Source organism: Castor canadensis, chromosome 2, assembly GCF_047511655.1.
Source record: "Castor canadensis chromosome 2, mCasCan1.hap1v2, whole genome shotgun sequence".
Classification (NCBI taxonomy): Eukaryota; Metazoa; Chordata; class Mammalia; order Rodentia; family Castoridae; genus Castor; species Castor canadensis.
This window is the reverse complement of record NC_133387.1, coordinates 3,679,881-3,704,787: the sequence shown is the minus strand read 5'-3', so window position 1 is coordinate 3,704,787 and position 24,907 is coordinate 3,679,881. Positions and strand designations below refer to the sequence as shown.

Sequence of the window (24,907 nt, the reverse complement as noted above, 5' to 3'; positions counted from 1 at the left end):
ATAGCTGGGGCAGGGTCTTACATAGACTCCAGTATCCATGTAGTGTTGGAATAAATGGGATGACCAGGAATGGATCATTTTTAAAGCTAACTCCTAGAGAGCTGATTTACACTGCCTTGCCCAAGATCAAACGAACAAATTATCTTATAAAGTGAGCCTTAGACGTGGGTGGCATGGAAGGTCTGAGTCAGTTGCTGTATCTTTCATCCAAATCATTAGCATTTTGAACTTCATATTAATACTGTAGCTAAGTGACTTCATTTAAAAGAGACCTAGATAAATTGATAGTTCTATGTTCTTTGGAACATAGTCCAAATAAGGTAGGACAGACCTGGCACATTAAAGAGGCCATTAGAAATCTGGCATAAGTTCTGTTGAGAGGTTTTTGTTGAAAATTGGGAGACATAAATTCTTCATAGAATTTCATGAAATACTTCAGTATTATTATAAAGAAATGCTGAGAAGCCAGAGATCAGTTGGAACCACTGGCTTCAAGAGGCAGGAAAGTCAGTCTGAATTGTTACTTATTCTGAAAGTGCCCCTTTTGGAGATAGAGCACCTAAAACCAGTAAGACCTCTCACTCACTCCTACAGAGCAAGCAGTGAAATGTTGGGTCACAGTGGGGAGGAGTTCCCAGGAATGTCTGCCTCCCCAGGACCTGACTACTTTATATCTGTTTAACCTTGGACACGCCCCTTGACCTCTGAGTTTCAGCTTCCTATCCCATAATTCAGGATAATTCATCTAATCCTTACCTTTCTCTAATGAAATGAGTTTGGGAGTGCATTTGACCTGGTCAGTGGATCTAACTGTGAGGAGAAAGCCCTGTAGAGTTCATGACCTCTTCTGGAAGATCTGCCACGGCAAGAAAGGGGTTTTGGCTGGCCTGGAACCTGCCTCTGTGAGGCCCAGCCTCTCACATTAGCTTTTGGAAGAAAACATGGTGTGTCTTGTGAAGCCCCTAGGCCTCTCTTTCTAAACTGCTGGGTGTTCCAACGTCAGACTACAGTGCTATGGAGCATTGTTTTTAAGGGGCAGCCACATAACACAATTCCCTTTTGTAACACATTCATGAAATTTAGTAAGGCTGAGAAGCAAACTAGTTACACTGCTGACATATGAGTGTGGTTCATGCGCACACAATTAGCAAAAATCATAATTGTCATTGTTGATCACGTGGAGACATGTGCCACAGTCTTGGAGCTGCTACGCCAGGCATAGAGATGACACCACCCTGTTGGTGTTGTGAACAGGCCATCCTCCCTGAGTGCAGGACGGTGGCTGCTCTAGGCAATGAGGCAGAAGATGGCATGACCTCATCAGCAAGTGTGGTTTGAGCTGCTATGGACCATTTGTTTGGTGCTAGGGGTCATATCTGCAGACCTGGAACTTATCTTGATCTCCCCCTTTTTGAAGCCTTGACTGGTGGTGTCTGACAGCTCTGAAGCAGAGCCATGTGAGTCTGTCACTGTGACCAAGTTAGGTGACAGTTTCCACCCCTCCTGGCTGCAGACCTCCAAGTGCTGGTGGTTTCTTGTCCTGGAGCCTCTGTTAGACTCGAAGGGTCTGAGCTGCCTTACTGTCCTCCAGTCCTGAGTCATGGATTCTTAAATAAGTGCTGCATCTCATCTCTGTTATTGTTTGCAAACAGACAGCATGGTGGCACTGGGTTAACTTAATGACGCAGCTCACCTGGGGTGTTATAGTAAGGGAGAAAAGCCTGCTTCATGTTTGCTCTACCTTCTTGCCTCAGTCAGTTTGGGCTGCTATAATAGAAAATCACAGTTATTTCTCAGTCTGGAGGCTAGAACTCCAAGATCAAGCCTGGTCAGCTTGGGTGAGACCTGCTTGCTGGCTTGTAGATGACCGTCTTCTCTTGCACCCTAACACAAAAGACAACAGAAATCGAGCTCTTATTTCTCCTTATAAGGACACTAATCCTGTTCAGAGGGCTCCATCCTCATGAGATAGTTTCCTCCCATAGATCCCACCACTTCTGACACCATCACTTAGAGGGTAGAATCTGCATATATAAATCTAAGAAATACACAAGCTTGAAGACCACTGTACTGCTACAGGAGCACAGTAGAAACTACTTGGGTGTTACTTTCACGAGTAACAGAGTAACGGCCATTCCTGCTGTAACATAGTAGCAGCCATGGGTTGTTGATTACCATTCTATACCATGCTGCCCAGATCACCCTTACTGTCTCCTTAACCCTCAGTTCAGCATTGCAAGGGGTGCGTCATCCCCAACTCATAGAAGAGAAATCTGGGCATCAGTGAGTTTAATGTGTTACCACTTAGGGAACATGTGACTCTCGGGCCCGGGTCATCTGAGAATCTCCTTCCACAAGTGTAGTTAAACCTTTTCCATTCTGGAAGCATAGATTGTGCATCAAGCATCTAAAGTGGTGTGGTGCTCTGTGGCACTGCATGACTGGGTGGTAGGGACACCTGTTGCCAGCCTCACTCAGAAGAGGAAGAGACAGCATCAACTGTTGCAAATGAGAAGACACAAATCCTGGGAGAATAGGAGAGCGATGCTTCAGTGCTGGAATCTGGGTGGGCAGGGCTGGGTTGGGGCTAGGGGTATTTGGCATGAACTGTGAAACACAAGTGGGATTTGGCTATGTGGAGATGAGAGACGGTAGGGGCCAAGACCTATGTGCAGAAGAGGGTGGTGCCCTGAGGCAGCTGTAGCCACAGGCAGTCAGCTGGGAATGTCCTTCCCTCTCCTAAAGATGCAGTGACACTCACTTACAGGGGCTCAAGGCCGTGACACTAAGCCTTCCACACATGGGCAGCCATGGCTCAGGGCTGTGCAGTCAGCCTGGGCCCACTGCCTCTTCCCTGCCTGCCCTCACCTGTCTGCTGCACTCCATCCACAGAAGGCAGCCCTGCCCTGCAGGGACCACCAGAAGGCACTCCAGGCCAGCCAGCCCCAGCATGTGCTCCGAGAACCTCTGTGGTCAAAACAGCCAGGTTCCAATTGCCTCCTTTACTAACTCAGTTCCTTGGAACTGATATTTAGGACCTCCTTCTCTGGGGATCTGCTAATGAACCAGGCTGCTCTTAGATCTCTGCCTGCAGTTCCAGGCCAGGCCTGTCCACTCCTGGGTCTGTCCCAGCCCAGGCTAGAAACCAGGTCTCAGCCTGGACCAGGTCCTTGGCCTTTCCACCCTTCACTTCCCTTGGAAGAAAAATGGGGAATTGGGGAGAAGGTGGTCTGAAAAAAGTAATTTGTTGTCCCAAGTCAGCCAAAGAAATGGACACCCAAAATACTAGTCATTGTGATTTATCTTTTCCTGGCTAATCTACAGCAATATTAAATAAGACTGTTTTAAGTAGTTAGGTACTAGTGAGTTCCATGGAGGAAGCTGGCTGGTGTTTCAACAAGTGCTATGTGACGCTCCCTTGAAGATCACTTATATGGCACTGCTGTTTCACAGGAGCACAGTTTTCCTCTGACTGTTGAGCTGCCAATCACTTTCCCAGTGGCCACTGTCACAGGCACAGCCCTAGATAACCCCACATCTTCTGTTTGATAAATTGACCCAACTGAACCTCCTGGGAAAAGAGGGGGTGTGGGAAAATGAGAGTGCTCCTTACTAGGGATGTTCTCCTTCCCTGACCCTGTCCATTGGTGTAGGATGGAAAGTGCACATCTCCTTTTGTCAGGAAGAAAGTGTCCTGTGCCTGTTCTGTCATGTCGATATGACAAGCCTTGTAACAGTTGCAGTGGATTTCACAGTATACTTGTGTTTTGTCATTGCTTTATTTCCTGTTTGTTCATTTTACTGAAGTAAAATGAATGTGCTGAGGTCAGTTTGTAAACTTTGGGTTTTTGTGAGACATGGTAGACACTGGAGTGGGCCTGTCCTGTTGTGAGTTCTCTGACAGTGATGTCACTGGTCACACATGCTATTTCCAATCTGGTAAAGGAGAGCCTGCACCTGGTGAAGTGTGTACCAGTGCCACAGTCACGTGAGGCCAGCAAGGCAGGGTTTGACTCAGGTGCCATAAGACCACTACCCAGAATTTTTTTTTTCTATGTGGGAAGGTTCCCAAAGTAGCCTGTAATGTGGTCGTGGGTAGAATTTTACATTTGAAACATTGCATCACAAATTCTGATTTTCCTGCAATTGTAAAGTGCTGTGGATTGTCGATTTTGGCACAGAAACGAATGCTCCTGGTGTTTCTAGTTGGAAACCTTTTTCACCTCTAAAATTCTAATGTTCTGAGCAGGAAAATCAGCTTTTCTTAAAGTCTCTTCAACTAACTACCCAGACAAGAAACAATAAGTTTTCCCATCAGCCAGAAAGAGAGACCCGTAAGGAAAAAGAAAGGACAGTCACAGTGAGTTCCAAATAAACCAGTCTTCAACTTTCGAGGGTGTCATTCAGTAGGTGGAACTGTGAGACCTCAGAGATTTCTGTTTGAAAACTTCAAATGAGTGGTCGTTTACATGTACGGTTCTATGTACGTGTATATCTATCCTGTGCACACACATACACACAACTGCACAGTACAACTGCTATTGAAGCGAGACCTCCAGCTGTGCATTTTAAGGTGTTGAAGAAATCATTCTACTTAATCAATTAAGCAAATATTGATTTAGGACTTCTAAACAGTGCTGCTTGTGGCTCTAGGGTAGTAAGTAGTTACAAATCTGCTTATAGCATAGCCCCTTTCCTGAAGGGACTTCCTGTTTACCTGACAAGAGAGCAGGCAATCTGTGATGAGGGCAGGTGGTGCGTTACTGACAATAAGTACTGCACCATAATATTGCAGATATAAGAAGACTCCATGGAAGCTATGTACCAGTCAAGGTCATGGCAGAGGACCTACTCCAACTTGTCATTCAAGAGCACCTCCTGAAGAGATATTGGTGGGTCCAGGGGATCAATAAGGAATATGAGGCCCTAGAATAAAACAGCCTAAAACTGATGTCAACCCTAGTCTGAAGGCATAAAGGGTGGTGGGTGGTCCTTAGCGAGGGCTGAGGCCATGGAGGTCAGCCCCATGAGGGGCTGTGATTCAGAGGGAGGCTGTCCCTGGAAGAAAACAGGAAGAGAGGGGGAGAGCCTGGCAAAGATCTCTCTGCCTGTTCTCTCCACCTTCTCGGGCAGTCCTGCGGGTGCCTCCCCTTGAAGCCAGGCTGCAGAGCTATGCAGGGATGCATCTTGTAGAGTCCAGGGTCAGCCTCCTGGGACATGGAACAGGGCAGAGAAGGAAGTAAGGAAGAGAGAGGGGCAGAAGGGCCAACACTCAGCATGGCCATCCGGAGCCCACCGAGGAGAATCAAGCCTGTCAGAGGCAAAGGGCTCTGATGAAGGTGCTGAGGCCTTGGAGACCAGACTCTGAACTGTCAGAGCCCCAGTCCCTGTCCCAAAGTAGTGCTCTTGTTCTGCATCCTGGAGAATCCCATTCTTCAGCCGGGGGCGGGACTTGGCTAAGCTGATATATGCCCATCACAGGGGAGTGGCAGGACGTTCCTGTAGACGGTGGCCTCACTGCAGCATTTCTAAACCACCTGAGCGTGTCGTGAGGCAAATGTCCTCCAGCTCCGCCAGACACTCCGGCCCAGCAGCCTCAGGGCCCAGGAGTCTGCATTCCTCACGCTCTTGCAGGGGTTCTAACGCTGCTTGTGTGGCACCATTTTGAGAGAATGATGAGTGAATTATTTCATCTTTCTTGCAATATCAATTAGTGTCTCCTCTATCCTCAGGACTACTTAATTAATTGTGACTTCTTTTGTCCAAAAACCTTTGTATTATATGAAGACATTGCGCTTGGGGACATTAATTACATCCTGCCCGGGCCCATTTTTCTTCAGATACATACACTAATTACCTCGACCTTGCCTTATACGTCTGACTCTAACAAAATAATCACTGCTTCCTTTAGGCTCTCTTCAAGTTCTTTTCATCTGGTACACAATGTCCAGTCAAACAGATTTCTGATTTTCCTTTCACATTGTACACATTGTGGTTCAAGAACATGCCTCAGGTCCCCTCAAAACATCCTAAGCTAGGAGTTTGGGTTTTTTTAATCCATTTTACCCACCACAGTAAAGGTATCCTTGAGCATTTTAAAACTGTAATAAAGACACTGAGTCGCAAAATGACTTCAACTGGACTGATAAAACTGAAGTGAAAAATAACAGTCTGAATTTACTTGAAGAAATAAACTTACCCTCTTTGGTCCTGACATGCACAGCTTCCAGAAAACTCAGATTTTGCCTCTTGAAGTGCAGAATAGGTTTTCAGTTTCAAGGAGCAGTTATTTGAAAATTTACCATCTCATAGCTGCCATGAGAAAGTACCAAGCTCACACTTCTGCTTTCTTTTAATACAGCAATCATCATCTCTCAGGGGTGGCATTCCCACAGATCCTGATGACACAAGTGACTGCTCTCCCACCTGCAAGGCGGGGCTACTGGGCTCCTCCGTGGCTGCTCTTTCACTCCTCCCTGACTGGCATTGTCTAGTGTCACAGTCTGCCCTGTGTCTGGTGTTTCCTTCAATTTTCTTTCAGGGCATGTTAAATTCTTTCCTCCCTATTTCTTCACCTGTCCCACTTTTGTCATTAGCTGCCCAGCAGTGCCATGGCAAGGTGGGGGTGTTCAGTAGATCAAATGAATTTTCTAGGCAAAGTGCTCTTGTCTGCCAATCAGCAGAGGAATACATCCCATCAACAGAATATTGCTGCTGGATGTTTGAGTCTCTTCGGGCCTTGCCTGTACTCAGTAACTGCTTACCTGTTCTTGTTGCTTTGTGTTCGTGGCTTCTGTGGAGGGGAGGGAATTTGAGTTAGATCATGGATTTGTGGGTGTGAAGCGAAAAACACAGAGAGAAGCAGGGAGAGGAGAAAGAAGAGCGAGGGGAGAGCAAGTGATGGAGAGAGATGACATAACATGTGGTCCTATGAATCGGGGACTAGACTGTGACAGTGAAATCCTTTTCCATGGATTTCCCTAATGGGTTGAGTGTCACCACAGCCTCCTCGCCACGAGTGAGGGGATCACACAGCTCGTGCATCTGCTGTAGTCTATCCTAGGGTTCTCAGGCTAATTATTATCTTTGTTGTGTTTAGCACAGGGTAAGAGCCGCCAAAAGTGAAGATGAAATAGATGAGCCAGTAAGACAAAAATGGCAGTGTGAATCCAGCAGGCTCCTGGGATGATTATTGACAGACATGTGTCAGTTGCTGGATGTTATTTGAAACTTGTTCTTGCCATCTGTCATTTCTTGCCCTCCTGAATATGGAAATACAATGATTAGAAGGCTGTTTTACCACCCTGAGATAGATGCGTCATTGATTTTGTAATTTGTTGCTACCTTCTACTTATAGCAAATGGCCCATGGTACATAAAAGAAATTTATGTCAGAGCTTTGCACAGACAATAAATATTAGGAAGAAAATACATTTAGACAATAGAATGGAGCTGTGTAATGGGAGAATCTATGGTCAGGTTCGTGGTGCTTATTTTCTCCCAATCATTTTTATAGTTGCTCTGTGAACATTTTGCTTTTAAAGGTATTTGATTCCACCTTGGCCTGAAATTTCACACAGAGGGAGAAATCCTGGCCCTTTTCTATGCACTTTTCTGATGTCAATAAACAAAGTGTAAACTTAATTAATGACTGACATCTTGAAGTCAGAGAGTGGCTTACAGAATTCTTTATGACTTCTCATTGCGTTTCAAATGAGACATAAAGGCTGTGATGTCCATGCAACTGGTTTTGTCTGTGTCTTCACCTCCTAATGTTTCACCTGGTCACCATGTGACCCAGCACCAGGCTCATGCCCAGTCTGCTCTGTGTCTTTCACAAGGGAAGCCAGCCTGGCTCTTCACTATCTGCTTCCTGTGCAAACTTCAACCCTCAAGTTAGCATTTCACTTCCTCAGAAGCCCTTGACTGGTGCCAGTAAAAATAAGTACCCCCGTCTCGTGCTCCCTCACAGCACCCCAAGCTCCTGTCCATTGGCGGCTAAGCACAGGGTCATTTGAGTCCCCTGATGTGTGACTGGCTATCATTTTTAGTTCACCCCTTGGCCAATGTGTGTTGTCACAAAGTTGGTATATAGTGCCCTTGGTTAACCTTGGCTACCATGGACTACTTCAATACCAAAGCTATGAAACAGGTAAGCACAGAGCTTACCAGGTGCAGATCACCTGAAACTTGCCATTACTCCATCCAGGTCAGGAAACAGGTGAGAGCCAGCGCCCCAAAGCCCCTGCACAGTGGCTCTCACTTTCTTATGGTGAGCCTTGGGAGTTGTGCAGCACCCAGAGTTTCTTATTTTCAGCTTCAGTGTGAACACTTCCTTGTAGTGCAGGTTTGCCCACTGTTGAACTTTACGTAAATGGAATTATTCATCATGTATTCCTCAGTGTCTGACTTATTTCACTTGAAGATTTTTGTGAGGTTCATGTACACTGTGCCTGAAGCAGCAGGTGTATTTGCATCATTGTGTCACAGTCTGTTACATAGAGTATACCACTGTGGTAGACAGAGCCCACTCCAGTGGGGTGACCCCCACTCCAGTCCCACCAAGGTGTCCATGTCACACTCCCAGCTCTTGTGACTGTGTCACAGGTTCTGCATGGCAGAGGCTGGTTAAGGTTGCAGGTGAAGTTAAGATAATTAGAATACTAATCAGGTATGTCTCTGTGGCTGATAAGTTCTCTGATGCTAGATGTCTTTCAGCTGGCCAACAGCTGTTTCCCATGGATCTCCTAAATTGATCCCATTCTGGGCCAGCTGCATGCTAAAAATACTGCAGCTTTGACTTCAGTAACATGGTAATTAAAGTAGCAAATGCCTAAGTGTCTCCCTAGCATTATTCTGGGCCAGCCCCTGGCCGCCCTGTGTGTCTCCTTGCACGGCAAGGAATGTGAACCACATGCTATGGATGAGGCTGGGGTCTGTAAGGTAGTTACAAAATTCCAACAGTCTCCCTGAAAAGGTAGCTACACACTGCTGGAACTGCCAGTCTTTTCCAAGAAAATTATACATAAAATTAGCAAATTAGTTATTTCAAAATTACAAAGTAAGTGAGTGATTCTGATTTTCACCTGGTTTTCAAGTGCAGGCTTGGTCATCCTGTGCTGCTAGCCTGGGAATGTGTGCTTAGAGAACAAGGTGCCAGCTCAGGAGAAAAGCCGGAGGTCAACACCCAGAGCTTGCCTGGCCCCTTTGCCTGCAGTGTACTGAGCATCTTTGTTCTTAAGTCTCTGACATCAACTCAAATTAATTTAAGCAAAGCAGTACAAGAAATATTTCATAAAGAGCAGGAGTGTATTATTAAATATGAAGGAAAAAAATTCCCTCCAGAAAGAAATGAAGTCAAGAAATGAAAACCAAGATGGCACCTCTCTCTTCATTGCTTCTTGTCTCTGCTTCTCCATCTTTGATCCTCAGCCTCTCATCCTGCAAGCCTCCTTTACTTCCTTCCAAATTCCTTCATCCCACAGAAAAAGACAATTACTTCCTCCACCCACCTTCCATTTTAATGGTTCAGGAGAGCAGCTGAAAATAAATTGGAATGTTTTGCCACACCTAAAATCTTGGTACAGACTTCGGACCCTGAACTGGCCTTTCATTGCTGTGATTGAGGAGGAAAAGATCTCACTGAGAGCAGAAGTGTGGTTTCTGGAGCCTCCAGGGTTCAGGAGGAAGGAGGTTGACTCTTTCTTTGTGGGAAGGGGAGCTCTTTTGCCAAGGCAGCTTCTCCATGCTAGAACATGGTATCAGGGTACAAATCTTCTTGTAAAAAAGTACTCAAATGATTTTAGTTTCTGCCTTTGAATTGTCAGTGGTTCTGGCATGCAAGCCATATTTGTTAGTTACTTAATATTTACTAGTGTCTATGGGGACTTTTGACATTAGGAAGTGACATGTGAACTTGCTAAATAGTGCCCAGTATAGGAAGCTCTTCTGAAAGTTGGCTGTGGGTGTCAATGAGTATTCGTGAGAAGACAGCCATTATGTAAAGATGTTAAGACACGGTTATCATACTCAGTGGCAGATACGTACCAATGCTCATTTTAAATTCTGCCTCTGACTTCGATAGCTGTATTTTCACAGAACAAACACTGTGCAGGGGGACATAATAGATTGTGAAATTTCTTCTGAGACAATCAGGTGACAGTGCAGTTGCTTTGCAGGACTTATGGAAGAACCTGGTACTTTTTAAACATTATATCAAAATAGATCCAAGCTACCCTAAGCTCTGACAGTAAGAATAACTTATATTTGGAATTGATTCCATAAGAGAATGTTGGAAATGATCAATTAAGCTGTGGAGCCCAAAATAATTTAAGCCAGGTAAAAATAATCAAGAAGAAATTTTAATACATGTTTGAGTCAGTGTTTTGCCTGTTTTTGCATTTTTGCTTTTTGCTAGAATTGGTCCAATGGGAGCTCATTCTGTAAACATAGGTTTGCTAGGCCATAGGCAGGGGAATGGTAGCTGCCTCAGTAATGGGGGAGGGTAGATATGATGTCAAAGGGCTGTGCCCTGGGACAGTAATGGAAAGTCATTTGATGTAAAACAGTCACCTTGAAACTTTACATATTCACATAAAGAGGGTGGAGTTCTGATGAGTCCCTGTGGCACAGATATGGTGCTTTATGGTGGAGATGGTGGAGAGGCAAGTGCTATGAACATGGAGGAAGGAGTTGAAGAGAGGTTGGGGGAAGAGGTGCCTTGAGAGTTTGTGCCTGTGCTCTGAGGAATAGCCACCTCTGTTCTCTCACAACGATGATGATGATTCACAAACAACAGCTGGTCCTCCAAAGTTTGGACAGTCAACCAAAGCTAATTTTAATAAATCAACAGAGGTTTTATGGAGGGCATCCTCCCTCCCCCCTTCATACAACATTAGTGTTTCAGAAATGTCTGCTCAGCCTCCCAGCCCTAAGACCTCTCCGAGTCATTCCTGTGGAACCAGGGTCAGTCAATATCTCCTGGCCGTGTTCCTCATCTATCCCTCACACTCACAGCTAGCAAAAGCACCATGTAAGTACCTATGAGACAGCAAGTGATAGTCATAGGGAGAGGAGCTCCCTGGTGGAAAGGGTTGTTTTGCTGAGCACAAAGCGTGCTTTATTGGACCAGAGTCCAACTCTGCCCCACCAGCCATATGGGCTATGTCTTCTCTCCCAGCCAGCTCTGATGTATGCACATTGCTGAAATGTCTTAAAACTCACAACTGCCAAAACTTGGATCTTGCCGTATCTTAGAAATGGCCCCTTTTCCACTTGGGGAGCCAGAATGTCTTAAAGCCCTCACATGTTTCAGAAAGCTGCCTGATGAAAGGGAGGTGGCTTGATTGAAAGATGGATTATTGTAAGAAAAGGTGTTTAATGCACTTCCTCCTTCCCTACTGAGAGGGCCATCTGGTTGACCTCTCTGCTTTCAGCTATGGGAAATAAAGTGTGGAGCCACAAGCTGTCCTGTGGTCATTGGCAAGGCCTTGCTGTGTCCTCACTGCCATCCCTGCTGTCCATTGGTGACTCCTGTGCTGACTTTTCCTTCCACCCACATCTTCTACTGCAGTGGTACATTCATTCACCATGAGATCCTCCCCTCTCATGTCTGCCGATGGTGCTCCTCCATTTAACTGTGAGAGGCTGTATTTGCACCACGTGAAATGAACATGCAATTTATGTATATCTGAGACACTGCTTGAAAAATGCACTTTACCGGAACTCATGACTAACACCTGTGTCTCCATCTCCAAGGACCCTACAGAAGATAAACTCCTGACTTCCCCCATTAGAGCTCAGCATGCAACAGGAGATGGACAGAAGCAATGTGAACATGCTAGACCTTTCACTTCCTTTATACTGTGCAGGAAGCAATGGATCTTTGAGTTCTTTCTAGATCATGTGTCAAATATTGTTAAAAATTATTTAGTGATGGTAGCAGTAAATAGTAAAGCACTATTTGATGTTTCTATGATTTTCATAAGTCATCATATGGTCTTGAATACATTTGTTTTTCATTCTTTTAATAACTAAGCTGTTGACTCTTCTGATGTCCCCACCCACCCACTGGCCATCCCTGCAGCTTTGGCTTTCTCTGAGTTTTCAAGATCACCTCCACTTTAGAGTCCTCATTTGAATCTATATTCCTCACGATTAGGAACAAAGAATGATAAAGGGAAATACATGAGAGAGAAGAATCTAAGGCCAAGAGAGGGGGGTCGGGCTTTCACAGAGAAGAGGGTGCAGATGCACTATCTGCCTGGGTTCCACAGGTGTGACCTTGGGAGAGAGCTAGCCATCATGGGATGGAACCATTCTTGAATCAGTTCATAGCACCCTGTGGTGTCTTTAATTATTATTTTGATCTGTACTTCTTCCATTTCAGAGATATTAGTGGTACATAAAATATCAAGCTGTAATTAGAAATTACTAGGATGATAACATTCTGTAAATTGAATTTTATATTTAGGACAATCAAACAAGTTAGGAAAAGGAACAGTTTGGTGTTATTTCATGGTTTGTTATCTTTTTGCCTGAGCAGTAGTGATGTCACATGGGACAGGGACTGCCAATGCTGCATGTCACTTTGCATTACATCGTTTAGGATCCATTGCTACTTATGGCACTGTTAATGAAACTGGGTTTGCATTAGCCCTTTGTGTTCTGCATCAGTTGCTTTTCTGCCAGACTTACCAGCAAATAAAAATTGCTTTTTATGGAGCCATTCATCCATTCAACACAGTTCTGGTGCACTATGGTGTCCTAAGTGTACTGACATTGGAATCTTAGTCACAGCAAGGTAACTGAGTCCTAACTAGTTCATAATCCAGAAGTGACACAAGTGTTAAATGCAATTTAATAATGCAATAATGTTACAGAAAAACATGGTCAGAGTGTTATAGCTGTGCCCAAATGAAAGAATAATGCCTGTGAAACTAGGCAAGGCTTCTGAAAATGTCTGAGGAAGTATTTCAGCAATAATTAAAGAATGCAAAGGGTTCTCCTGGAGCTATGAAAATGAAGGGGATTTCCAGGAGTAGAAAGAGTCTTTGCGGAGCTGTGATGCTGTCAAGCAGAGGGGTCATGAGGGAGTGACTTGCTCTGGAAGCGGTAAGACAGGAGCAAAGTATGGGACAGGTGCAGATTTGGCTTGGAGGGAGAAAGGAGGGTAGGTTGCTAAGAAATATGTGCACAGAACCTTTTTCTTGCAACCAGAAGGCAAGAGCCTCACAGAAGGGTTTAAACACAGATGCCAGCTGATGCCAGGTCTGTTTGTCTCATCTCATTGGAGTCACACTGTTGACTAACGTTTTCCTGTAACATACCTGGAATTCAAGTACTCACCAACTGCACCACTGCTGGCTGGGACAATCTCCATCAGCCTCTCCTTCTTGTCCCCACCTGGCTTCCCTAGTTGTTCTCCACACAGCTCCCCTCGTGATATTTTGGGATAGGAATCAGAGTCACACACTATTGTTCTCAAATCTCTTCCTACCAGGTGAGCTGAAGCCTACGTGCAGTTGACAGACCCCGCACTCCCTGGCCCCTCACTCTCACTACAGCCTCTCTCAGCTTGGTCACCTTACCTCTCTGGCCACTGGCTTCTCGCTATTCTCCACACTGAAGCTATCTCACAGACTGGATTATCTTCTATTGTCAGCCCTGTGTGATTCTTTTAGTTCTGTTTCAATATCACTTCGATAGGAACTCTCTCTGAACGACTATAGGCAAACGGTTTGTATCTCTGACCTCAACCGGCTTTCAACTAGTGGGTTTATCTGCTTATTATTTGTACTTCAAAGAGAGGAATATGGAAAGAATGAAAGCCACTCAACTTAGGTTAACAACAGTGTCATTGTCTGTGTTTTTCACTGCTGTATTCAGGGTTCACAGAATAGGGCCTGGGAGAGTGAGCCCTAGATAAATATGGGAGGGATGGATGGACAAGTGGGTGGATGCATGATGGATGGATGAATGAATAGAAGATGTTCAAAAAAGCAAATATTAATCTTCAGTATAACTTAAAACTCTGTACACATAAATGTATATATGTGCTCTGGCTACATCTGTATAAAAATTCAAGGTGCACATAGACAGGAATACAAAGGAATATGAGAAGGTGAATCTTTTATTTCTTGCATTAGCAAGATTGTTTATCATTTTTCCTCTTCAATTTGTTTCCCATTATTATTGTTATAATGTTGTTTGTGTAGTGGAAGAAAATTACTTCTGCTCTGAAAATGAAACTTGGCAAATGAAAATAGACTTAGCAAAGAATGCCATCATTCTGGTGGATAAAAATCCCTACTTTTCACTTGCAGACTGCTATCTGAAAGCCCATGGAATGCAGCTGTACTCAAGAAATGGTATATATGATTCAGACTCACTTCACCTAAGTGGGATATGTCACTGGTGCCTGTTTAGTTATCTTATTGTGCATTCTTTCGTTCAGTAATACATCCTGAATTGATTTTCAGGGTAGAATCTTCTCCTGGGTTATGGAGGAATCAGACTCTTTGTCCTTCAGGAAGAGTCCTGATTCTCATTTTTCGTCTCCAGTAGTAACTTTTACAGTTGTCCATTTCTCTTCTCTACCCTTGTGTGTCTGTAGGACTTATGCTGTGTTAGTGATTTCAAGGCCATCCATTTTCACCTTCCTCCCTGAAGAATGAGCCCTCCGGGACTCCTGTTAGGTGTTCATCTATCCTGTTTGCTTCCCATGAAGCGCCCATTCTATTGTTGGGCAAGGTTAATGGTCCAATGTTCTATTGATATGCTATTCTACCTCTTGAAATTTCCTTTCAGAAACTGCCTTTTCTGAAGCTGCACAGAGTAAGTCTTCTCCCTCTTCCATATGATGGATCTTCAATAGATGAACACTCTGGGCTTTGGTACCTGAGGCCGAACACTCCTTCAACCTCACTTTGCAAACATCTTCATCTTCTGCTCATCTTTCTAGACACACACCATATATCATTATCAGTGCTGAAGTTCAGCCCTGACCTGTTATGGGTGTCTTTGGACAAAGGAGGGGCCATGATTAGTTACTGCCTTTACTTTGATCTGTAACAATTTGATACCTCCGGATGAATGTTCCATCATTGATGCAAATGTATTTTTTATTACATTATCTACTTTGGAGACTATATTCTGCTTACATTTTGACTTTTTAAATGTAAGTTGTAATCATAGATACTGTAGGAGACTTATCCTCGGACTCATGAATAGCAGAAGTATCCATATGCACTATGAGAATAAATCTTTGTTTCTGTATTAATTAATAGTAATTGTCATTAGTTTATAACTGTTATATTCATTATTTTTAGTGTTAGTAATTAATTTTCCTCTTCTTGTCTCCCAAAAAAGCTCAGTTAGGACTATAAATTCTGTGGTCCCTTTGATTTGAAGGGAACTAAAAGTTTTATCTCAGCAGCCCATAAGCCTGATCGAGTTCCTGGATTTTTTCATCTTTAGCGTAAAGTCTTCAGAATTCCCCTCCCACCCTCTGCCCTTGCTGTAATGCTCATACAGTTCCATGGAGGGGACCAAAACCACGAATAGGGATGGAAGAGCTGCCCAGTGAGGAGAGACCGAGGGATCTTGGAATCATGCGTGAAGAGCTAGAGAAGGAAGAGCTGGCTCATGCTGCTGAGAAATGGAGAAAAGTTAATTAAAGTGGACCCATAGTGTGTGCTAGCTAGATATTTAAACGTAGTAGCCTCAAACCAAGGTTAATAGAGTGGATGTAAAGAAAGGAAAAGTTGAGAGAAGATTTGGGCTGGAAGATTTCATACTTTGGTTTGATTCTGTGCGGTAAATAGGTTGACTATAAAGAAGAGAAAATTCCAAGATCACTCTGTGCTGTAACATCAAGTTACATGACGGATTCTTTGTGGAGGCAAAGTCTTACCTTAGCATGAGAAGGGACAGCCCAGGTCTTTGGGACACTGCAGGAGGAAGGGCACAGAAAGAAACTGGTGGCAGATTCAGGGGTGGGGACACTTCTTCCACTATTCTGCATCTTTGACCTTGGTTTAATTGACAATATTTATGAGGCTTGTTTTATTTCTTACTTTACTTATGTGGGTTCTCTCTTTTGTGGTTTTTAGGAGCTTGTGGGGAGTAATCCTCCACAGAGAAATTGGAAAGGAATTGCGATCGCCCTGCTGGTCATTCTGGTCATCTGCTCCCTGATCGTCACCTCGGTCATACTGCTGACACCAGGTACCTAAACTTATTCAGGGAAAGAGCATAGTTTTACCTTGCAGTATTTCTTAAGTAACTACAAATGACATAATTTATTCTTACTAGGTTCTAATTCTCATTGTGTCACATGCTAAAATGACGTAATATGCTTTCAGTGAAAAAATCCATTTTACATTAATCTTTAAATCTTTCCATAGGTGTTGACTAGCTAGAAATACTTAGCATATATTAAAATTCACAACTGCTTATTCACATTTGGTGAACTTAGGCAGCAGCATTGTAAATATGATGATTTTATATGTTTTGTGGAATTCCTGTGTATTATATCAAGGATGAATTAAGAAAATATGAAAATAACAAATGTTTAAGTTTGAACTAAAGGCAGGTAGTTATTAGGTACTTCTGATGAAATGAGGTGTGAGTCACAAGGTTCAGAGAAGAGAAGACAACAAAACATGCAGCTAGAGCTATAGCAAGTGTATGACTTGCATGCCTTGCTGCACGGTTCTAAGAGAAGGGCTCTAAGAACTGAGTAGACAGAGAGGCCCTCCATGAGGACAGTCACGGAGAAGGTAGGATGTGAGGAGGGCTTCCTGGAGCAGTAGGACTTTGGTAGCTGGTCAGCGATGGGATCAGTAAGATCACCACAGGGGAGGTGGTGTAGGAGAATGTCCTGGTCACAGATAACAGTACATACCCGTTTTATCCACTCTGGGATCACATCAGATGCCAGCACGGGTGAGCAATAAGGCAGAGTTGTAGTCCTCAGTAAGCAAGTGGGAAAGAAGTAGATACTGCAGTGTGGAAGAAAATATTCATAGGTACAAAAATGCAGGCAATTAATTATGCATGCTCAAACTATTGCCTAGGATTTAAATGAAAAAAAGGGGAACTTGTCTAGCTTGATAGATACTATGAAGAAAATTATAGACCAATGTCCTTATGAAAACACATGCAAAAATCCTTAACAAAATAGTAGTTAATTGAATTCAGCAACATGTAAAATTATACACCATGAATGAGTGGGATTTTTCCCCAAACTAAATTTTGGCTTAACTTATAAAAATCCATCAATGTAATTTACCAGTGTTGGACTGGCAGAATGGCTCAAGTGATAGAGCACCTGCCTAGCAAGCATGAAACTCTGAGTTCAAACCCTAGCACCGCCAAAAAAAAAATTACCCATAGTAAGAGAATAAAGAACAAAATCCACATGATAATCTCAATAGACACAGAATAAGCATGCAACAAATGTACAAAATTTTTCATGGTCAAACACTCAACAGCTAGGAATTAAAAGAAAAATCTTCAATCTGATAATAGTACCCATGAAAACTCTCATAGCTAGGAACATACTTAAAAGTAAAATAAAGATCATTGCTCCTGATGACAAGTCAAAGATGTTCACTGTCACCATTTCTGCTTTACATTATATTGGAGGCTGGAGTAAGAACAGTTAGGTAAGAGGAATAAAAGATATCCAGACAGGAAAGACATAAAACTATCTCTATTTATAGAAGTCATGTATTTACATGTAGAAGATCTTAAGGAATCCACAAATAATAAAACTTGTTTAAAGAATAAGTGAGTTCAGGATGGAAGATCAAAGACCAACATATAAAAATCACTTGTGTTCCTAAACACAGTAATGAATAATCCCAAAAGGAAATTATAGAAATACTTCCACTTATACTGATTTCAAAATAACAAGATACTTAAGAATAAATTTATCAAAAGAAATACAAGTCTGGTGAACTGAAAACTATAAAATTGAAAAAATTGAAGACCTAAGTGAATGCAAGGTATCCCATGTAAATGGAATGACAGATATAATATTGTTAAAATTGCAACGTTCACCAGATTGGTCTGCAAATTCATTTGAACACCTATCAAAATCCAAAGCACCTTTATTGAAGAAATCACAAGCTGTTTCTGAAGTTCGTATGAAAGTACAAGATCAGAATAGTCAAAGAAAGCTGGTTCTTTGAAAAAATAAACAAGATGGATAGACCCCTGGCAAACCTGACTAAAATGAGGAGAGAAAAAACCCAAATTAGTAGAATCAGGAATGCAAAAGCATAGATAACAACAAACACCATGGAAGTCCAGGAAATCATCAGAGACTACTTCGAGAACCTATATTCAAATAAATTTGAAAATCTTAAAGAAATGGACAGATTTCTAGATACATATGATCATCCAAAACGGAACCAAGAGGAAGTTAATCACCTGAATAGACCTATAACACAAAATGAAATTGAAGCAGCAATCAAGAGTCTCCCCAAAAAGAAAAGTCCAGGACCCAATGGATTCTCTGCTGAATTCTATCAGACCTTTAAAGAAGAACTGGTACCAACCCTCCTTAAACTGTTCCATGAAATAGAAAGGGAAGGAAAACTGCCAAACACATTTTATGAAGCCAGTATTACACTTATCCCTAAACCAGGCAAAGATACCTCCAAAAAGGAGAACTATAGGCCAATCTCCTTAATGAATATTGACGCAAAAATCCTCAACAAAATAATGGCAAACAGAATTCAACAACACATCAAAAAGATCATTCATCATGACCAAGTAGGCTTCATCCCAGGAATGCAGGGGTGGTTCAACATATGAAAATCAATAAACGTAATAAACCACATTAACAGAAGCAAAGACAAAAACCACTTGATCATCTCAATAGATGCAGAAAAAGCCTTTGATAAGATCCAGCACCATTTCATGATAAAAGCCCTAAGAAAACTAGTAATAGAAGGAAAGTACATCAACATTATAAAAGTTATATACGACAAACCTACAGCCAGCATTATACTTAATGGAGAAAAACTGAAACCATTCCCTCTAAAATCAGGAACTAGACAAGGATGCCCACTATCTCCACTCCTATTCAACATAGTACTGGAATTCCTAGCTAGAGCAATTAGGCAAGAAGAAGGAATAAAAGGAATACAAATAGGTAAAGAAACTGTCAAAATATCCCTATTTGCAGACGACATGATCCTAAACCTTAAAGACCCAAAAAACTCTACTCAGAAGCTTCTAGACATCATCAATACCTACAGGAAGGTAGCAGGATATAAAATCAACATAGAAAAATCGTTAGCATTTCTATACACTAACAATGAGCAAACTGAAAAAGAATGTATGAAAACAATTCCATTTACAATAGCCTCAAACAAAATCAAATACCTAGGGTAAACCTAACAAAAGATGTGAATGACCTCTACAAGGAAAACTATACACTTCTGAAGAAAGAGATTGAGGAAGACTATAGAAAGTGGAGAGATCTCCCATGCTCATGGATTGGTAGAATCAACATAGTAAAAATGTCGATACTCCCCAAAGTAATCTACATGTTTAATGCAATTCCCATCAAAATTCCAATGACATTCATTAAAGAGATTGAAAAATGTACTGTGAAATTTATATGGAAACACAAGAGGCCACGAATAGCCAAGGCAATACTCAGTCAAAAGAACAATGCAGGAGGTATCACAATACCTGACTTCAAACTACATTACAAAGCAGTAGCAATAAAAACAGCATGGTACTGGCACAAAAACAGACATGAAGACCAGTGGAACAGAATAGAGGACCCAGATATGAAGCCACACAACTATAACCAACTCGTCTTTGACAAAGGAGCTAAAAATATACTATGGAGAAATAGCAGCCTCTTCAACAAAAACTGCTGGGAAAACTGGTTAGCAGTCTGCAAAAAACTGAAACTAGATCCATGTGTATCACCCTATACCAATATTAACTCAAAATGGATCAAGGATCTTAATATCAGACCCCAAACTCTAAAGTTGATACAGGAAAGTGTAGGAAATACTCTGGAGTTAGTAGGTATAGGTAAGAACTTTCTCAATGAAACCCCAGCAGCACAGCAACTAAGAGATAGCATAGATAAATGGGACCTCATAAAACTAAAAAGCTTCTGCTCATCAAAAGAAATGGTCTCTAAACTGAAGAGAGCACCCACAGAGTGGGAGAAAATATTTGCCAGCTATACATCAGACAAAGGACTGATAACCAGAATATATAGGGAACTTAAAAAACTAAATTCTCCCAAAATTAATGAACCAATAAAGAAATGGGCAACTAAACTAAACAGAACTTTCTCAAAAGAAGAAATTCAAAGGGCCAAAAAACACATGAAAAAATGCTCACCATCTCTAGCAATAAAGGAAATGAAAATTAAAACCACGCTAAGATTCCACCTCACTCCTGTTAGAATAGCCATCATCAGGAACACCACCAACAACAGGTGTTGGCGAGGATGCGGGGAAAAAGGAACCCTCTTACACTGTTGGTGGGGATGTAGACTAGTACAACCACTCTGGAAAAAAATTTGGAGGCTACTTAAAAAGCTAAACATCGATCTGCCATTTGATCCAGCAATACCACTCTTGGGGATATACCCAAAAGACTGTGACACAGGTTACTCCAGAGGCACCTGCACACCCATGTCTATTGCAGCACTATTCACAATAGCCAAGCTATGGAAACAGCCAAGATGCCCCACCACTGATGAATGGATCAAGAAAATGTGGTATCTATACACAATGGAATTTTATGCAGCCATGAAGAAGAACGAAATGTTATCATTCGCTGGTAAATGGATGGAATTGGAGAACATCATTCTGAGTGAGGTTAGTCTGGCCCAAAAGACCAAAAATCGTATGTTCTCCCTCATATGTGGACATTAGATCAAGGGCAAACACAACAATGGGATTGGACTTTGAGCACATGATAAAAGCGAGAGCACACAAGGGAGGGGTGAGGATAGGTAAGACACCTAAAAAATTAGCTAGCATTTGTTGCCCTTCATGCAGAGAAACTAAAGCAGATACCTTAAAAGCAACTGAGGCCAATAGGAAAAGGGGACCAGGAAGTAGAGAAAAGGTTAGATCAAGAAGAATTAACCTAGAAGGTAACACACATGCACAGGAAATTAATGTGAGTCAACTCCCTGTATAGCTATCCTTATCTCAACCAGCAAAAATCCTTGTTCCTTCCTATTATTGCTTATACTCTCTCTTCAACAAAATTAGAGATAAGGGCAAAATAGTTTCTGCTGGGTATTGAGGGGTTGGGGGGGAGAGGGAGGGGGAAGGGTAGGTGGTAAGGGAGGGGGTGGGGGCTTGGGGGAGAAATGACCCAAGCCTTATATGCACATATGAATAATAAAACAATAAAAAAAAAAAAGAAATGTCAAAGAAATGTTGAAAAGGAACAACTAAAAGACATAGACCTCCCAATTTTTAAAATTGTGTCTATCACCGTATTTATTTATTTGTTATACTGGGGGTAAATTGTGACATTTACAAAAGTTATTACATTATATCACATTTGAATTCACCCCCTCCATCATTCTCCCTTATCCTCTTTTTCCCCATTCCTGGAATAGTTTCCAAAGGTTAGTCCTTCCAGTTTTAAAACTTACATTAAGCCACAGTAATTAATACAATGATGCTGGCATATTTATAGACATATAGATCAACGGATTAGAATGGAGAATTGTGAAAAAAGCCTACATAACCATGGTCAATTGATTTTTAACAAAGGTGCCAAGACCATGCCATGGTACAGAATAATCTTTTCCAAAAGTTGTGCTTTGCACAATTGGACATTCACACACAAAGAAATGAAGCTGCATCCTTACCTCACACCATCTACAAAAACTCAATCAATGTGGATCAAATACCTAAATAGAGGAGCTAAAACTGTGACATGCTTAGAACGAAGCATACGAGCAAATCTTTGTGACTCACCTAGCTATGACACCAAAAGCATAAGAAATCTAAAAAAAAATCAATTAATTAGGTTTTATCAAACTTAGTCTTGTGTGTGTCGAAAACACAACCAAGAAAATGAAAAAGATAAACCATAGAATGGGAGAAATATTTGCAAATCATATAGCTAAAAACGATCCAGAATATATAAAGAACTTAAAAGTCAAAAGTGACAAATGTTTAATTCAAATAAAAATAGGACAAGGATTTAAATATAAATTTCTCCAAAGAGATGCAAGTGGCCAAAAAGCACATGAAAAGTTCCTCAACAGCCTTAGCCATCAGAGAAATGAAAATCAAAACCACTATGAAATACCACTTCACATTCAACAGGATGGACATAAAGACAAAACCAAAGGAAAGATGGAAAGTAACAAGTATTGTGGGCTGGAGGCATGGCTCAAGTGGTAGAATGCCTGCCTAGCAAGTGTGAGGCTCCAAGTTTGAACCCCAGAACCATCAAACAAATATAAACGAGTATTGGCAAGAATATGGAGGAACTGGAACCATCATACCTTACTGGTAGGAATATCAATTGTTTAGCCTCTGAAGAAAATAGTTCTTCAAAAAGTTAAATATAGAGTTAACTTAGTAATACTAACTGTAGGTGTAGACCAAGAAAATTGAAAACATACTTTTATGTAGATTCTTATTTATGATGTTCATAACATCATTATTCATAGAAACAAAAACTGGAATCAAGCCAGCTATTCATCACCAGGTAAGTGAACATTAAAAATGTGGTATTCCATACAACAGAACATCCCTCAACTATTAAAGGAAGGAAATACTGCCACATGTTACAACATGCATGTGCTATGTGGAGTGAAAGAAGCCAGATGCAAAAGTCCACACATTGGATTAGTTCAGAATAGTCAAATCCATAGAGAACTAAAACTAGATTTGTGGTTGCCAGAGGCTGGGAACTATGAGAAAATGAAGTGACTGCTCGTAGACATGAAATTCCCCAAGAGGGTGATGAAAATATTCTGGAATTTGATAGTGGTTGACGGGTGCACATTTGTTCGTGTTTTTACAAAACACCAAGTTGGACTCATTAAAAAGCTAAACTTCACGATACGTGAGGTTTATCTCAATTAAGCTGTTAGTTTAAAATATTAATGGGAAAATTGGAGAAAAAAATGTAATCTGATCATTTCTCTATGCAAGTGCTACAGAAATTTCTCTAGCATTTCAAGAGGTTTCAGCAGAAATTTTGCAAAGTGAAATGTCTTTGTTTTCCTTTCTGAGAGAGCTTGTGAACACATCAGAGCTGCTGAGAATATGGGGACTCATGGTGCAATCCAGTGTCCAGTTGATGGGACCAAACTGGGTTCAGTGATTGAAATCTAAAGGAGGAGGGGAAAGGGACTGGGGAGGGTTAGTAGAGACAAATGCTTGTTTTGTACACGACCTGGTGTAGCAGCTACATATTTTTAATTAATAGATAGGAACCCAGGCCTCCCTCGGGATCTGGGAGCATGTTCCTATCTTTGCTTTTCTTTGAACAGAGTCATGCCTTATGTAAGTAAATGATTTTTGAAGACTTGTTTCTATGATCGTCTCACACTCACTTGGGACTTAGAAGGCAGTGGTTTCTGTTGCTTCCCCCACCCTCCCAAAGGGCATGTCAACCTTCACGTCACCCAGAATCCCAGGGCACTCATAAGCATTACTATGACACATAGTCATAGTGGGGCACATTGGCAGCTGGTTGCTGCCTACACAGAGATGATGGTGGTGGTAGATAACTCAGGAGCTTCTCAAGGCCTAGGACACAGACCGTTCTGCCTGCTCAGCTCACTGCCTTGTTCTTCTCCACTCCCCAGGGATGGTGGTGGTTCCTGTCTACACCTCTCCCCCAGTGCAACAGCTAACCCTGGAATTACTTTACATCCAGTTCTTGTGCAACAGAAGCAACCTCAAGCATAGCCTCTGCAATCAATAGAAAATATTGTTGTTAAAAACTGCTATCTCTGAATGCTAATGACAGTTGTCAGAGGCAGCAAGGAGGTAGAAGGAGCTGTGGCTCTGGAGAGTCTCCAAATTCCAGAAAGGTTTTGGGGAAGACAATTTTCTTTTATTCTTCTATCCAAACAAACCCATGGCTGAGCCTTGCTCCTGTTGTTTCTGGGTGCTTCCGTGGTAGTGTTTAGATCTACAGGTTGTGCTGTCTGAGCACACTCTGCACTCGGCCTTGGGACTGATCCAATAGCAGACGCTGTGCCACCATTCTCTCCCATCACAGCCTTTCTGTGTCCTCTGTCCTGGCCCAGAGCAGTGGCTTTTGTTTTAACATTCAAACCCTGCCAGGCAGAGACAGATCTCACATCATTCAGCCTGCCCTACACCCTGAACTTTCTCAAATGCCCTAATATGCAAAGCATCCTAACATCAGCCCATTGAGCCAACCCATCTGGTCAACATTAATGATCCCCTGTTAGGAGCTAAGAAAGTCACTGGGTGCTAGACGAAGCATGGAAAAAGATGTGAATGTCTTCCATGAAATTTAGAGCGAGGAGAATTCCACAGCATTGTAATCGTTAAGTAGAAGAGAAGTGTGTGGCAGAGCATGACTGAGGCCCACGGAGCTGAGTGGATGGCTAAGGCGGGGGAGAATATCACTGTCCAGGCAGGAGTGGCGTGCACCTGACAAGGAGCCACGTTTAGTGTTGATGCTGGCAACAACAGTGACAATTAGAAACATTTGCCTGTGGGCTGGGGTGCGTTCTCACGCCCTGGGCTTCCACCCAGCGTTGCATCCATCTTGATAGACTCAGTTAGAAATGGTTCAGTGGATGTTTTTAAAAAGCAATGTTTTCCATATTCTACCAATTCCTAGTCTTGTACCCAGGAAACTCAGAGTATGGAATATGCTTTCTGTTTACCACGACTCCATCT

General features: G+C 42.2%; 1 protein-coding gene across 6 annotated transcripts in view; it reads left to right on the top strand.

The window, feature by feature from the left end:
* The window catches only part of Dpp6 (dipeptidyl peptidase like 6), a 945,197-nt gene that overhangs the window by 558,895 nt on the left and 361,395 nt on the right, over positions 1 to 24,907 (top strand). For all 6 annotated transcript variants that reach the window (XM_074060144.1, XM_074060158.1, XM_074060135.1 and 3 more), the window contains exon 2: positions 16,112 to 16,226. In XM_074060144.1, the coding sequence (XP_073916245.1) occupies positions 16,112 to 16,226 (115 nt within the window). The remainder of the gene's footprint in view (positions 1 to 16,111; positions 16,227 to 24,907) is intronic.